The following is a 17,008-nucleotide window of genomic DNA, read 5'->3' as shown; positions in this document are numbered from 1 at the left end:
CCTGCAGCAACTGTACATTCAATCAGACAGAGACATTCTAAACATCTGGCACACACATACGTAAGTGGAAGTAGGGCTTATCAAAAACTGAAGCAGCATATGTGTCTTGGCAATGAGTGCCAATAGAAAGAGAGTTTAAAGCCTCTGAGGAAAGCTACAGTATACCTAGCTAAGATAATCAGCATTGGAGCAGAGCTCGGAGATGTCTATAAGGTTTTCAAGATCCCCACTGGAAAAAGCCCTGAGCAATCTTGTCTAAATTCAGCGTTGACCCTGCTCCATGGAGGACATTGGGCTACAGACCTCCCAAGTGCCCTTCCAACCCGAATGATTCTGCAATTCTGTGATTAAATAACAACATTTGTAGTTATTTAATCATCATGTAGTTACTTGATCAGCATTTAGTCATCCCCTTGTCCTCTTCACACACCCCTAATGAACACACTGAACCTTGTGAACAGCTTATGCTTGCTGGACCGATTGTGAAATTAAAAGAAATACCTACATTTACTGGGCTGATGACAGCCCCTGTTGGCTGTTTTCTGGAAGCTGCCCGTAGATATTTTAAGACCTGTTTTAAGAAATTTTGAGTTTCTGCCCACTGCAGAGCACGTCTGGAAGGTTATTTCAAGCTGAGCACTTGAAGGGGGAAATCACCCATGCCTGCGTGGGTGACTGGAAAACTTAAGCCAGGGAGTTAAAGCAAGATGCCCAAGACTATAGCATGAATTACTTATGGTGTGCAATTTTTCTTCTGGATTTCAAGCCCATCTCTCTGTGCATCTGCCTCCTGAAGAAGCGGTGCAGGCTGCATTGCTCTATCGTGCACTCTGGGAACAGGAGGGTTACTGCTGGCTTACTGCTCACACTCACCTCTGGGTCTGAAAGTATCTCAGCAAACTTCTGGTAAGTGAAGGTCCCTGTCTGCAGGATCAAGTCTCCTTCCTGGTCTGAGCTCTGACCACAGAAGATCAGTAGTTTATGGGCTGATGAATCACACACCAGCGAGCGGACCTGTTAACCATGAGACAAGAGTGTTGCAGTCAAAAAGTTATCTGTATTCCTCACCAGCACCCAGAAACCCAATCGCATAGACAGGTGATTCACAAATAGTGAAGACATAAGTTTTCTACATACAAGAGAGTAGGTTATTGAAGAGCGAAGACACTGCTACTGCCTGCCTGACACAGCTCCATGTCACATCATAATTCACATTGAGAAAGTAGGTCAATGTTAAGAGAAAATGTTTAGCATTACACTGCCATGTAAGAGGTCAGCACATTTAGACTCTCATCAAACTAGAATGCTCAAGGTCCAGAAGCCCTCCACCTCATTTGCCGGGAAATGCTACAAGCTCCTGAGAAATCCTTAAAATCGGGCAATTCTAAGGCACTAACTCTTCCAGGAAACAGCTCGTTCCTGAAGGGCTAGCACACAAGAAACCATATATTCTTGGGTGTTTGTCTAGCAGTAAATTCTGCCACAGAATACTGGTTACTGCATATACCTTGCTGGCAAGACCAGAACACCTGGCCACTTCACCACACCTTGCAGCAGACTGGCAGCATCTTCAAACTCTCCAGAAAGTGCAAAGTGTGATGATAATGACCTCTATGTCAAGCAAGGGCAGGAGAGCTGATGTGGAGAAAACCCACTGGCATCTGGTCCTTACCTCAGACACGATGCTGTCCACATTGGGATTTACCAGGATCACTGTCTCCAGGGTATCACTCCGGTGATGGAGGGTTCTTTGGCCTGTGGAGAGGCAAGGGATTAGACGGATAGGAGAAGCTGATGAGACAGTATCTGCCTACTGATGTTTTAGCCTCAAAGATTCCACTTCAGCATGGGTTTGATTGCAAGACTTCAAATTTGCATTCTAGACACAATTTAATACCTGGGTCTCATAGGACAAAGCAAACTCTTCTCAGTAACAAGGACAAAAATCGACTCCAATGTGTCCCGAAGTCCACAGTGCCAGGCCTATCAAGCTGCCCACTTGTGCCAGACAGCTGTGCCCCGTAAACACTGGCACAGACCAGTTATCCCCTCCAGACAGAAGTATCTTGCCTCATTGCAGCTACCAGGGAGAGGTATCTCTGGATGTTGTCCAAGCCTTAGTCACCACAGGGCTTTGTGAGCCAGCTGGCGCATGCCAACTCAGCCGTCATTAGAGTGGTGCAGCACTAATAACTAATCGCTCTTCATTCTAAGTTTTTTTTCTCTTATGAAGTGTTTTTCTTTAATCCAAACATGCACTCCTAGAAGTAAACTGCTGCTATAGGAACCACCTAGATGATAAGAATGCTTGTCCTCCTGTCTCCCTCCTGTGAGAGTCACAAACAGGCACCCAGACAGGACTCTGCTCTCTCTATATACGTAGGCAAAAAAAGAAGAGCCAAAGACGACCAAGCAAGAGCATTGTAGCGCAAAAAAGTTTGCGTGCTCACCTTGGCATGGGCATTACGTGGATATTTGGCAAAGTACTGACATACTTCCTGGGGCCTGTTAATTTATTAGAGGGAACAGTGGTGAGTGCCTGCCATCCTGAAAGGCAGGGCTAGAGCCATTATTGTGTACCCATGTCAAACAGCTCTGGGAAGCAGGACGATGTACAGGACCTTCCTGCAGCACTTCCCTTGACATGGCAGGCAGCACATCATTTTTTGGAATCTGGTCTTTGCAAATACCTACCTCTGGACATTACATCCGCTGTACAAGCCAGGCACTTAGAACTTAACTGTTGGAATCTATGATTTTTAAGGTCTAAATCTTTCATAGGCTTTAACCCCTCATATAGACTGGAGGTCTATAGATCTTCAGAGAAAATGGACATCTATTTTTCATCTTCCAGACAACTGCTGCTCTCCAACAACGTTCTTTCCTCCCTCTCTATTCCACAACCTCCCATCAGCTCTCTTTCTAGGCAGATCTCAATCATTCTAAAAATACTTGATCAAACTGGTATTTCAAAGAAAGACACCAAAAGGACAGAAAAGGAAAGAAGTCAGAGAAAGGCCAATACTCAGTATAGCTTTAATCAAACTCAGTTTACTGGGATGTTTTACTCTGGCTGCCAGCAACTGAGTATAAACCAGACAGATATGCCCAGGAGGCAACTTTCTGCCCAAAATGAGAGCAGCTCTAAGCTCGCAGGAGAACTATTTATACTCTGTATCTCTAGCTGCTTTCTGAACTTGTGTTCTTTCAGTTTGTCTAAAAATGGTCCCTCCGGGCTAAAACAAAACCATCACTCTGCAAAGGAAATGCTTACACTGCGTTCAGTGGCATTTCTGCCACTTGATGTGTGGGCTGTGGTGTATGGATGGGAGAGGCTGGGAACCAAGCCCCTGCACAAAGAAGTAACGCTGCAAGTGAGCCCCTGGAGAGCGGTGTGGGAGGGTGGCAGGTGCTGCAGATGAAGAGGGCCCAGGAAGTGTTCTGGGGCATGCACTGCAACCAAAAGCAGCAAAAACCCGCTCAGCAGGTAATGGTAATTGTAAAAGCATTGCTGATACCTCGGCATTGCTTGGATCCTAGCAGCAAAGTACCTCATTTCCTCACGGACTGCATCATGCAGTTTTCACACAGCTCACCCCACACCAGGACCTCCGCTCACATGCTGCTCAGAGCATCCAGAACAGAAGCAATCTGCTCCCATTTTTCAACAGTAGGTCTGGGACAAAGTGAAGCCCATGCCACTCCCCAGGTTTCAACTTCTGCCACCTTGCTGCTATGCATCCCAGGCAAGCTTTTTTGGCAGTTGTTACCCACATCACTCGCGGGTAGGGAGAACACAGCTCGATGTACAGAACAGCAGCAGTCTCTTCCTTGTGCCACGTGAAAGGAGGGCTCTCAGGCACAGCATAGTCGCCGGTGCCCAGCGTGTGGGCATCCTTCCAGGCACCAGGTGCCAAGGCCCTGTAGAGGCAATGTCAGCCTGAGGGCTGCAGGCTGGGCAGCGCTTCGTGGACAATGCCAGCTGTACAGGGAAAGGGGCCTGTCTGCAGGACTAACAGGCATGAAAATACTGCTGCTCTTTGCCATTTATGTGGTTCAAGCCCAAGCAGCTGAGCTGTCACTGCTGAGACTGGTAAACAAAGCATGGCTGGTTAGCATTCTGCTTGCATCCTCTCACCCCCCAGAGGGGCTGTCCCCTTCATACTTGAAAGAAAGAGAAGGGTTCAAGCTGTGGGGCTAGCAGCTGCTGGCAGATGGGGTAGGAATGGTGAAGTACTGAGTCTTGTGAAGGGCCGTGAAGATGATTAAGGGACTGAAACATTTTCATATGAGGCAAGGCTGAGCGTGCTAAGACTATTTAGGCTGGAAAAGAGAAGGCTCGTGGTGGTGGTGGGAAATCTTATCAGTACATATAAATACCTGATGGGAGGGAATGAAGAAGAGGAAGTCTGACTCTCTTCTCAGCAGTGCCCAGTGACAGGGCAAGAGGCACAAACTAAGACACAGGCAATTCCATGTGAACACAAAAAACCCACTTTTTTTACTGTGAGGGTGGTCAAACACTGGAACAGGTTGTAGAAAGAGGTTGTGGACTACCCGTCCTCGGAGATACTAAAAATCCACCTGGACACGGTCCTGGGAAACCTGCTCTAGCTTACCCATCTTGAGCAGGTGGGATGGGACCAGATGATCTCAAGAGGTTCCTTCTGAGCTACAATTTGGTGATTCTGTGACTCTGAAGCAGTGCAGCCCTCCAGAGCTTTGCTCCTGACCTGCTGTTGGGCAGACCCCCTCTCTTCAGTTGCAGCAGTTGGTTCTCAGGATACAGGAGCGCAGCCATACAGACAGGCCATTTCCAGAAACACTGAAGCATTGCACATGTACACCAAAACTGTTCAACTTAATTCAGAGATAAAGCAGAACAGCACACAGACTCCAGGCTGAACTGCAAACTGAGTGAGATGGCAACACGGTGACCTAACCCAGCCTGCAAACCCACCAGGAAGAGTGCCCCAGCCCTTGCCCACACTCGGGCTGCTAGCAGCTGCCTCCCCCAGCTCAGTGACAGCAGCACCCCTGTATGTGGCAGTGCAAAAGCTGGGCTGTGCATGGGAATACCCAGCATCCCAAAGTCTCTTTGAATCCAAGTGCTCATCAGTCTGAGGAGCCCTTTGCTGGCTGCTTCCCCTATACAGGCCGGCAGAAGCTGTTGTACAGACAACGGATTTAAACACGTGGACTGGGGCATCCTTCTTGCTAATAAAAATTACACACAACAGAAACGAGTAGCCATGCAACTGACATTGCAGACACAGTGATTCAAAGCACACTGTTCAGGACATTGCCAGGTATTTGTGCTTACTGGAACCCTATCACAGTGAAATGCATGCCTGGAAATACCACTGTGAATGGCAAAATCCCTTCATTACATTCACCAATATGAGGAATATCCTTCTCAGGCTCCTGAAGACTGTTGTCTTCAACTTGCCTGGAACAACGATCCGACCGTAGCTCTCTGACCACAGATCTCCAGGTACATCCTGAACACAGGTCCCTGCTCAGCCTTCTCAAACTATCCTCACAAGCTGCTACATTAAATGAAATCTCCTCTCCCCCAGTAACTGTGGAAGTCAACCTCATTAGCAGTGAATTTCTCATTTCATAGGAATCTTCACTTTGTGCGTCCAGGCACTTTCTGAGTACTGCAGTCATCACAATGCCTGTGCGCTTCCAGGGAATGGTTCTATGCATCACATCCCCACCAAGCCAGAAAGCCCCCAGTCTTTACCATCTGTTTCTTAAGAGGAGAGTTTCTCTAGTCCCTAATAACCACTGCCACCTATCCCTGAAACTCTTCTGGTTCTGCTATGGCCATTAGGATGAGTAAGAGCAGAAGTACACAAGATGAGAAGGAACACAGAAGGTTCACAGCATTGTTGTATTTTCTGTATTATTCCCCATCCTATTTTTTTACACATCATAACATAACCTGATGCTAGCTTTGCACCAAATAAAAACCTTCAGTTAGCGGTACACTGTGACATCCAAATGCCACTGTGCCATGACACTATTAACTGAACCTTTATAAGGGGTCTGGAAGGTTCAATTTTTTTTTCCTGTTGTGCTGGATTTTGTGTTTTTTGATAATGAATTTAATGGGACATCATGATGACTATTCAATTTAGTTGCAGAAGTTCCTCACAGTCTTTTCTAGATATAACTGAGTCATTTACAAATTTAGCCACCTCCATGTTAATTCCAACCCCTTTCCTCATCATTACTGTATTGATCAGCTTTATATTTAGCAGGAAATCATGAAGCCCTTGTATTTTACCTCTGGATGCTGCACAAACTTGACCATATATTTGTTTTCTAATTCATTTTTTTGTCTCTTAGGTAGTTTTTGATTCACGGCATTAGTTGCCTTTTACCCACACAAAGTTCTTGCTGCATAACATATGTAAAGATTTAATACAGAAATGCACCTCATTCATGACCTCACTGAAATTTCAGAAAAACAGACAGGGTCATTCTCCTTCTTCACATAGATCACATTATCTACCATTGTGCAGAAGTAACATCACCTTTATCCTGAAGGACCACAGAGGGCACATGTAACGCTCTCTTTCTACAGGGCAGTCACCTCTCGGATGGCAGTCAGCCGGAACCAACCTTGGAGGCACTACACAAAAATGTTCCAGAGCTGATGAACAACAGCTTCTCTAGGCAATACTAGAACTTCCATGGCTAACACCAAGGGAACATTTCAGGATGTGTAGGCTGCACTCATGGATCATTAATGGGGAAGGCAGAAAAGTCTGATTTTTTTTTTTTATTTTTAAGAGCATGTATAGCTTACATACTGGAAAGGCTGAGGGGTGACTCCACCACAGTCTACAGCTTCCTCAAGGGGGATAGCGGAGGGGAGAGGTGCTGGTCTCTTCTCTTTAGTGACCGGCATGAGGAAATGGAATGAAGCTACATCAGGGGAAGTTCAGACTGGACATTAGGAAAAGGTTCTTCACTGGGAGCATGGCTGGTCACTAGAACATGCTCTCCAGGGAAGCAGTCAAGGCACCAAGCCCATCAGAGTTCAAGGAGCATCTGGATGATGCTCTTAGTTATATGGTTTAGTTTTAGCTAGCCCTGTGAGGAGCAGGGAGTTGGACTTAATGATCCTTACGGGTCCCTTCCAGCTTGAGATATTCTACAATTACGTGGCCCATTCAGTGTAGAATTAATTTGGTTATGGTGGAGGATAGCAAGTGATGAGCAAAGCCACATAGATTTTGGAGTCAGTGTGAATTAACCATCCGTGGCTGTCTACATGTGCAAAGAGACAATGAAGGACCGGACACTGTGGTTTTAGCGATTAGCAGTGAACCGAAGAGGACTATGCAGGGAGGTCAGTCTAGGCTAAAACAAAGGACAGTGCTCTAGGGTAACTATGTGACAAACAGGATGCCCATGAGAGAGATGATCCTAGAAGCAGACAGATGGCTGCAAAGGCAGAAAAGGAGGTCACACTGCCAATCCAGAGCCTTGTATGCAGTGTGTTTTGCCACTGTAATTGGAAGCACCTAAAAACTCCTGTAGCTGAATAATAAATTCTGGGCTGAAGAGCTGACGAGAATAGCAGCAAGAGCTGCTGCTTCTCATTTGCTTTAGTCTTTCAGACCATCAAACCTCAGAGGTCATATTATTCTGCTGGTCAGAACTGGAAGAACCGTGGTTACAACTCACCGTGCTGAAATCGGAGACCAATTGTCAGGGCAGCAGGACCCAGGTTCTCATCTTTGTGAAGTATGATCACCTAGGCCAGAGCGCTAAAGAGTCATCTTTCAAGGGAGAGACTGTGCTGAAGTCAGTCACGATGCTGTGACTGGTACACCACATCATAACGAACATAAGGGCCACAAAGCTGATTAAAGGACTGGCACATCTCTGATAAGAGGGGGACTGAGAGGTGGTACTGTTTAGCCTGGAAAAGAGAAAGCTCAGGGGAGGGATTGTACCAATGTTTGCACGTATCTGATGGCAGGGTGTAAAGTCTGGGCTGCAGAGCTCTCAGGACCTTGCCATACAGGGGAGGGAGACTGTTCATCTGACCACATAGAGACCAATCCTCTGCCCATCCAGGGAGTATTATTTATTCCTTGTTACATCCCTTGTCCTTCCCACACCCTTTGCCTCCCTTGTCCCTAAGATTATTTGGGCTTACCGGGCCAGGTTCTACCTATAAAGCAAACACCAACAGTACATTGATAAAAATATCAAAATTTCACAGTTTGGCCATGTTATCAAGGCACACAAGCCACAATGATTAAAACCCAACTCTTCCCAACTTTCTGATCTCTTACCTCATGTTATGATCGTATCTCTTCAGGGTGGCACTTCTGTAAAGACTCTTCTTACAAGATCCTAGGTACCGCTATGGTTCAGTACCTTTTGCTGCACTAGAGCACAGAGATGAGCCTTATATTACATGGTCTTCCTGATGCTCTGCTGAAAAAAGTCCACCTCTGAAGACAAACCGTGCATGAGGGTTCTCAGAGTGCATATATTTGCATAATTAACATGAGCTAGCACATGCTGAAAGACTGCCATTTCCTTCATTCTGAAATGACATCGTAACACTGAGATAGTAACTGACTCTTTCATTCTGAGGCTGAAGTCTCCAACTGCAGCTTCTTCAGTACCAATGGGAGAAAAAGGATCCAGCCCCAAATGGCGCCCATTCAGAGAAAAAGAAACAATGCATTCATTCACAAACACTCCAGGACCATACCAAGTACAGCAAGCTACAGCTCCTTGGGACAGAGATTATAAAGACAAAAGGAAAGGGAGGAAAGGGAGGAAAGGTCCTGCACGGACTTTTGAGCAGGATCCTGCCCCTTACCCGATTGGTACAAATACACAGTCCTGTCTCCTACTGCAATATGGTCCCACCCTCTGCAAGACCAAGGAAGCCCTGTGTTGTTTAGCAGTGAGGGAGAGGAGTGAATGTACTCTTGCTGGAAGCGATGTCCTACACCCAGCACCTGAAGGGCACACAGCTGCTGAAGGTCCTTCCACCAGCATGCAAATTGAACAGCATAGAGCTGGTAGGACCAGCTCTGGCTGGTGGAGATTTGGAAGCTCTGCCAGCTAGTCAGATGGGCTCAGGAATTAAAAAATAAACACAAAGATTGCTTTGGCAGCCAGTACACAAACCAGCAACTGCAAATTCACCATTCAGCTCCTGCTTACCTACAGACTTGTGCATCTCAGAAACATCCTTTAGCTTCTCTGTACCTGGGCATCCTTGCTGTACTGTGCCAGTAACAGTCCTGACCTGTTACAACTAGTCAGAGGGATGTATCAACCCTCGAGACATTTCATAGCTGTGGTCAGAAGCATGGGCAATCTGTGGGCAACCACAGCACCAGCAGTATGAAGTGGAATATGCTGCAGAGCAGCATGGGGAAAGTTTGCACACAGCTTTCCTGCTCTGTGCTCAAGCCATTCAAGAGGAGTCCTCGATAAATTTAAAAAGATACCCCTCCACTGAGGGGTGGGCTGAAGAGATTCTGAGCAGCATGTGGGCATTTGTCTTTTCCTTCTCTTGGCAGAGGGAGGCAGCTGCCTTAAGCAGAGCACCTGTACAGGGCCTGGTCCTCTGCAAGCAGCAGTAGCTGTCGCTGCCACAAATGCGGCACAGAAAGCAAGTGGCGATGTCTTGCTCTGGCTTAACCTTCAGAGGCTAAGCGGGAGCCTAGAACGTGCTAGCATCAGCCTCTGCCCTGGCCGAGGGACGCGGGCTGTCTCCACTTCTGGCAGCTTAGCCCGGTAGCCGACAGCCACCATCACATTCTGAGCTACAGCCCACTTCCAAACGACACCGCCCAGACACAAGGAAAGCAGCTTGGCCAGTTCTTCAGACTCCAGAGACAGAGGATGACCCACAGTCTCAACTAGTTTCCACAGGCTGTAAATTAGATCCCAAAGCTTATGTAGTGCTTTTGTTGGCTGCAACAGTAAATTGCTTTACTAACAAACTGTCCTTAAAAAAACATTTATTTTTATTTCAAAGCAAATCATTAAGGTTTTTAGATTACAAGAGAACATCTTTGTTAGAGTGAGATAACAGCTAAAATTATGGATAAAAGCAATTAAAGAATTTTTTCTCAAACTTGCAGCAATCCACCAGTTATTTTTACTTCTCTCTCTTTTCACTAAAACCTTGAGAGAATTCTTTTCAGGATGCTCTATTTATTTACGTACACAGAATCCCAGGCTCCCAGTTCTTAGTTGGTTTTTTTTTCAGGCAACAATGGCTGTTTTGCATTCAGCCTATACTTTATAAAGAAGATACGATAAGGCCACTTCCTTAGTTTAAACCTCTTCATTCTTTCTTGCCATAACCATTTTGCTCTCTGGGCTCTTGAGATTTTTTTTTTTTTTTTTCATTTGTCTTGACTGTTCAAAACACCTTCCAATTTGTTATCACCCAGGCCTACGACCAACACGCTGTTTACATCCCAACCCTGATCTGCCTTAAAGAAGCACTGAGGAAACTGGAGGAGCGTGTTTCAAAGCAGCTCCCCCAGGACACAGCAGGCTCGGCTGACGGCTGCCTCGGCCCTCATGGCCCTGAGCCGAGGCTCCTGTAGGGCAACCAGCCCCCGGTGAGGACTCCACAGGCACCAACCGGCTGAGCCGCTGCAGAGGCAACCGCTGAGAAGCAAAAGCTGAGCCCCAGCACTATGCCATCGCTTCTGCACGCCTAAGACAAGAGATTCTCACCTGCAGCTGCTCCGTTGCAATCTGGGTGGGAAGCTGGAGGCCTATATCCAGTTGCCGTCTTCCCAAAGGACAACAGAGAACCCGAAAGAAGATGGCACAGTGGCCTGCTCATCGGCACGCTCTTTCAGGAGGTGGGTGACCTCTGACTCCCTCCCTGCCAGAGACAGAGCAGGACTGCTCTCAACCCCTCCGGCTGAAACATGTCTCTTTCGTGTACAGTTGAAACACCCACTAGCACAGAGATGTGAACAGGATTTTCCACACACCTGCATCCCAAACACCACACGATATAATGCATGTCTTTGCTCCCTCCCCCAACAACTCTAAGGAATAATTAGTTAATTATGCAAGGCACAGCTATCTCAACAGGGGACACACAGAACGCCCTTGGACTGGCAGCATCCTGTGGTTAAGGAGGCATCTTTGATTTGGTGCAAAAAAGTCTGTGCATTGGTTCCAGCTCAGGAATTCAAATACGATCTCTAACAACCCAGTGGACACACTTGGATGTGTTTACCAGAACGACAGGGCAGTTTCCACTCTGTTGCCCCTTACCTTTTAGTGGTAGCGTTGTGTCAGATGAGATGAGACTTTCAGGCAAGGTAAGTGGACAAACACCAGGTAAGCACTACCGCTGGAGCTTGGCCTAAGCTGCCCAGAAGAGACAGATTTTGAGTGCAAGGGCAGGGAGGCTGCAGTTCAAACTGGTGCCTACCTGTTGGATTCAGGCACCTGAAGAGGTGCAGCAGTCCCAGCAATTCTGGGCACATCCAGTTCTTTGTTTCTTTCCCAGAGATGAGCAGAGCAAAGGGCACAGCTGGTTCACTGGGTGATCACAGCCGAAAGGACTGTCCCACAGCCTCCTCCCCAGCTTCTTTCACAAAATGTGACAGCTACAGTAACTACTTATTATAATAAAAACATTATAGGAAAGTGCTGCAGTTGTAGCTTTCTAGTGTGATTCAGCTGCTGAGAATGATGAAGAATTGGCTTCAGGCAGTGCTTTGTGGTCCACCAGCCAAGTGTTCTGCTTCTTACAGATCTTTACTGTAGGCTTTTTCAGACTATGTAGCATACTTTCTATTTTTAGGTCTTCAAACACTCTGCAGAAATAGATTAAAAGTATCTATTTATTTATTAATGGCTAAATCTAAAGATGTACCTACTCAGAGATTTTCTTTAGTGGTTTTCTCTTAGCTAAGGAAAGAAAATCATTGTGTACTAGGAAAGGAAAAGTATAATTTTAGTGGGAATATGAAAATCAGCTGAAAATTGAGGGGCAAGAAACTGCAAAGCACTGAGTCCCTGTAAGGGAAGGCTAGGGCAGAACTACGTGCTGTCCTGTGGAGCAATGGAAGGGAACGTACAAGCGATCACCAAATGGGTCACAGATGAAACCACACAGGACATAAAATGAGCGATTTTTAAACTGCACCTAGAAGAGAAGGGGAAGCCAATGGTGTTTGAGCAGGAAAATATTATTGCATGTCCGAGTTTTTGTTTTTTACAGAAGTTTCAAAACAGTGTGATTTTTCATATTGGGATACTGAGTCAAGTAGTTAAAATCATGGCACCACTGAACTAAAGCCCTGTGACTGTGCAATAGGACCCGTCTTATCTGGAGGAACTGTATAAACAATTGCAAAGGACAGGAAAACACAAATCAGTGTGCAGAGAGAGTGAAGATAATTCAAACATCTCTACAGAGCAAAGCATCCCCTAGGGACCGTGGACCTGAAAGCACACCCACATTGACTTCAGCCTGCTAACCAGTGGAAATCCCCAGGTATTGGTTAGCTTTAGTTAACATCCCAGCCACAGACGGATGGGAATTTTGGGCACACATGGTATATTTACCACTGTTACCCATACTCCAGTTTGACTGAAGCTGGGTAGAGAGTAGAAGAGCACCCACCCAGGAATACAGCAACACCATGCACTGAAACTCCCTTAGAGTTCAAGGGTTTCCTGAAATGCGGCTCTGTACATGGGAGAAAAGGGTGACAGGCTTTGCACCCAACCCTGACAGGAGGCTTGGCAGTGCAGTTCAGCAGAGGATTGAGCGGAGAAGGATGCAGCACATGCAAGAGCATTAGGCAAGCCAGACCAGAGCTGGTGACACATTCTGTATTCCTTCAAGGGCTTCAGATAGAGAGTTTCCAACAAGAGCACCTACCCAGTCGTCTTCAGGATGACAACAGAACAACTGGTCACAGATATGCTTCCAGGAAACACTGGAACAACCTAACTCTCATATGGGTAAAAGGAGCCATGAAGTGCTAAGATCAGAAGCGAACAGCTGATTTGGGACAGAATATGGCTTTAGAACAGCTCAGAGGCAGAGAAAAAGCCTTGAAAGCCGCAGAACTCTGCAAGTAGAGACCTTGGTGTAAAAAGGTACAGAGAGAGGACAGCATCAGCAAGACAACTCCAAGAAGGAGCAAAGTTTCTCAACAGGAGCAGAGTCAGAGTGTGAAATGACCCGAGAACCACACTAGGCAGGACAGAGGAAAAACACAGCAGTAACCAGTCATTACGGTCAAAAGACGACTGTCTCTGGGAGGACTAGGCAGCAACAGATTTTAAAGAATATGGGAAAGCACAACAGATTATATCAATTACTGTCAAGAACAGTAGTGTATGGTGTGGAGAAAAGCAGGGAGGGGCATAGAACAGTCTGGGGTGAAGAAGAACACAGGTCTGGTTTCCAGAACCATTGCTGAGTCTGTCAGGATGGAGCAGGCTGAGGTGTCTGAAGGCATGTTCAGGTTTCCCTTTGTGGATCTAGCTGTAGGTATGTCATGGCCTACCTTACCATACTGTTACTGCACGTCAGGAGAACTGATCATGCTTTATGGTAAGAACAGGCTCTGCAAAATGACTGACTGCCTCCTGGGGAATTACTACAAAGGTGAATAAGCAGCAGAGCAAGAGAAGGAGGTGAAATATTCTTTAAGGTATGGGAGGTAGTGGGCACTTGCAACGTCCCAGGAGATACTCCTCCTAACCATTTGCCTGTGTCTTCCCATTTTCCCTCCTCCCCATGATATTTTCATGCCATCTACAGCTCCTCTCCCAGGCAACTTCTATTTCTATGCTGTACCAACCATAGCAACCATCTCATTGCTTCCTAATTGCACATACTGTCTCACTTTTATGCTAAAGAGCAATTTGATAGCTCAGCCATTTTAGAACCACTAATTGAAGACACAGATGTTCATTTTGGAAACAGCCGTACCTATTTCCAGAAGTTACCGTTCCTAACTGTTCCTTAAATGCCCCTCAACTGGAAGTTACACCACTGTTGAGCTACATTAATAGATAAGGTGAGCACTTCTATCTAGTTTGCCAGGTGCAGAATCACTCACAAGAGACACTGTTCTCTTCAGCACCATTACTGACTCAAGCGAGCCTTGCATCCTTTGGCTGTGAAACAGAGTATGGCATTCACATGAATCAAGAACACGGCTCTGCACAGGGGCATCATCTCCAGCTATAAGGAGCTGGAGCTGTAACTTCTTAAATGTCTCCAGCTAAACCCACAAAAGGAAACCTAAACACACCTTAAGATACCCTCTTATCTGGTGCCCTCACTCCACCAACCCCTGGCAGACTCGCAGACGGTCCCCTTGGAAACCAAATGAATGTTTCATGTTTTCCTTGTCAGTGGGACTTCATCTGTGGTTTGCTGCCAGCCACTGAACAGAGGCTCCCACAAAACTGTTCCTCTTGGCATTGAGGCAGATCTGTTCCAGATTCCAGGGCCGAAGACCCCTGTACATCACAGAGCTGGGCAGCTTCTGAGTTCTTAATTTTAATGAGAACATGCATCACAGAATACATGCTCTTTCAACCAGAACATAGCACATATTCAAGAAAACTGCATGTTTCTCTTAGTTTTGAGGTTTCTGGGTAATGCTGATTCTGACTGACTTGGAGGTACAACTCATGATCTGTTCTCCCTCCTTCTCTCTCTGCCTCCCTCCTCCCCCCCCCCCCCCCCCCATTGATTAATACAAAACATGTAAGCAAGCTGCCTGAGACAGAGAGAACTTAGTTGTATCAAGGAGGGGATGGCTGTCACAAATAAGGAAATAATTCTGAGATTTCATCCTGTTTGCCTGTTAAGATGCCAAATTTCTGGCAAGAGGCTTCTGCCTCTGATTTCTAGCATCTGTTTAGACTCCTCAAACCTCCTTCCTCTTCCCTACTGTTGACAGTGTCATTCTAACTAGCTTTTCTTCCCTCTCACCTGCTTGTTTTGGAGATGACCTGCTGAATGTCATCTCTGTTTAAGATAACAGATATTAAACCAGCTGTGGACTCTGCGTGGCTGGGATGGTAAAGCACAGAAGGATTGTATTCTGTCAGCCCTTGAGAAAAAGCAGCTGTCCTCCACCAACATCTATCTTTGCTGCATTTTGACTTTGCACTCCTGGATCTAGTTGCCACTTGGTAAGATTCTCTGCATAGTCTGGATTCCTGGGATTTGATTTACAGCATGGGGTACGGTAACAATGAATGGGACACAGAAGTTATTTCAAAATGCAGAGCTTCAAGGCCTCCTGTCAGCAAACACAGGCCTTGTCTGTTCAGCACTGGAAAAAGGCATCTGTGAGAAGCAAAGGAGGTTTCTAGCAGAGTAAGGACATCTTCTCTCAATACTGGTGACAAGTCAACTTGGCCACTGCCTCTCAGTCTGCCTTGCACTGAGTTCATTGAAGTCTCACTTTGTAACAGGAGCCCCTACTTCTTAAAACCACCCAGTCTAGCCAGGTCCCTTTATGCTTGCAGATTACACAGTGGTATCGGGGACTGAACTTCCTAACTTGGGAGAACAACAAGGACTAGAAGAGGCCTCCACCACCACAAACACTTTTGTCTCAGGACCTCTCACTTGTTCAGCTCCTTCAGAGCCATGCAGGCACACCACCTTTCTATGCTCCCATGCCTCCCTCTTGCTTGACAGTTGCCTTTGCCTTTGAATACAGACCAACAGCAAGAAAGAAACCCCATAACAATTAAAACTCCCATGCAAATCCCACAGCCAGGAACTGGGCCAAAACACATACTGTGCTCATACCTACCAGTCTGCAAGCTGATTCTTCAAGAAGGTGCCACACAGATCAAAGCCACACAGAACCACCCTATCCAATGTTTTCCTACCATGGAAAGGAGTCCTATTCGTTTGAAGCCATTTACTTTCTTATATGGCCTGGACAGTGTCTGCATTTCCGTCCAAGTACTGCAACTTACCCCTCTTAAACCATTTTAGGAAGCTTTCCAGAACATAAATCTAGTCTAGGTAAAACACTGGCTTCTTGCCCACTTCTCCTCTAAGATAGCTGTTAGCACCTTGAGCTCCTGATGACAGATGGACGTTCTTCAGGCAATATTCAAGAGAGATACTAATGGCCTTTCCTTCCAGTTTTCTCCTTAATTATTTAAGAATTTGGCACTGGAGCTTAATAGAAAGTAGCACAGGCGAGACAATGGGACCCAGTGAAATAAAGGTTAGCTACAGCAAGGGCAAAAGCAATTAACTTAATCCCTTAACTTGAAAGTCAGTAGAGGAAACAAATGATCTAGACTTGCCGGTTATGTTGTCATGCTTTTTTAGCACAATCTATTTATAGCTAGAGCATGTTGTGAAAAACAGCACTAAGCTTTTACAGCCTTCATCTTTTCACTGGAAACAACCAAAAGGACTCTTCTCAAGACTACCAAAACATGTGAAAAGCAAAGATAGCAAGTGCCAGCCCATCCATGCAGTGGTACCGTGCAGCTTCTGGACAAATCTCCAGGTGAGAGAAAAGGCTACGGCTTGTGATGCTTATGTCTTGTCAGCTGGTACTTCTATTTTCTTACCATGGCCAGTATCCCAGGGGCAGGAATGGACTCTCCTTTCCAACCTTAAAACAGCTACAAGAACTTCAGGTCAGGTATTCTATGAACTTATTCAACAACCACCATTTATTAAGACACTGCTGCCAGAGGCATTTTGCTGACTCCCAGGAGAGTCAGAAGAGGCTTAGCCTTTCACACAGGAGGGGTCTGTAACAGTCTTGCTGTGCCTAAGCTCTGTGGCTTGTTTTCATTTTTGCTTCCCACTAAAGACAAGGAGATAAACTTCCACGTGCCTGACTGATGGCTATAGATGAGTTCACCTCCTGTTACATTATCTTCTCCAGGATCTCAGAAGTTAGCACGAATTTACAAGATTGCTTGTTTTGCAGAATGCCAGAGACGCAAAGAACCTTAC

At 46.1% G+C, this 17,008-nt stretch overlaps 1 protein-coding gene across 2 annotated transcripts in view; it reads right to left on the bottom strand.

Moving 5' to 3' along the window:
* Nucleotides 1–17,008, bottom strand: part of MAP1A (microtubule associated protein 1A) — a 73,084-nt gene that overhangs the window by 16,762 nt on the left and 39,314 nt on the right. For both annotated transcript variants that reach the window (XM_064455899.1, XM_064455900.1), the window contains 2 exons: nucleotides 1,673–1,755; nucleotides 874–1,014 (listed from right to left, as the gene is read on the bottom strand). In XM_064455899.1, coding sequence (XP_064311969.1) covers nucleotides 874–1,014; nucleotides 1,673–1,755 — 224 coding nt within the window. The remainder of the gene's footprint in view (nucleotides 1–873; nucleotides 1,015–1,672; nucleotides 1,756–17,008) is intronic.

Source organism: Phalacrocorax carbo, chromosome 7 (genome assembly GCF_963921805.1).
Source record: "Phalacrocorax carbo chromosome 7, bPhaCar2.1, whole genome shotgun sequence".
NCBI lineage: Eukaryota > Metazoa > Chordata > Aves > Suliformes > Phalacrocoracidae > Phalacrocorax > Phalacrocorax carbo.
The sequence above is the reverse complement of the archived record's forward strand: the minus strand, read 5'-3'. Positions and strand labels throughout refer to the sequence as shown.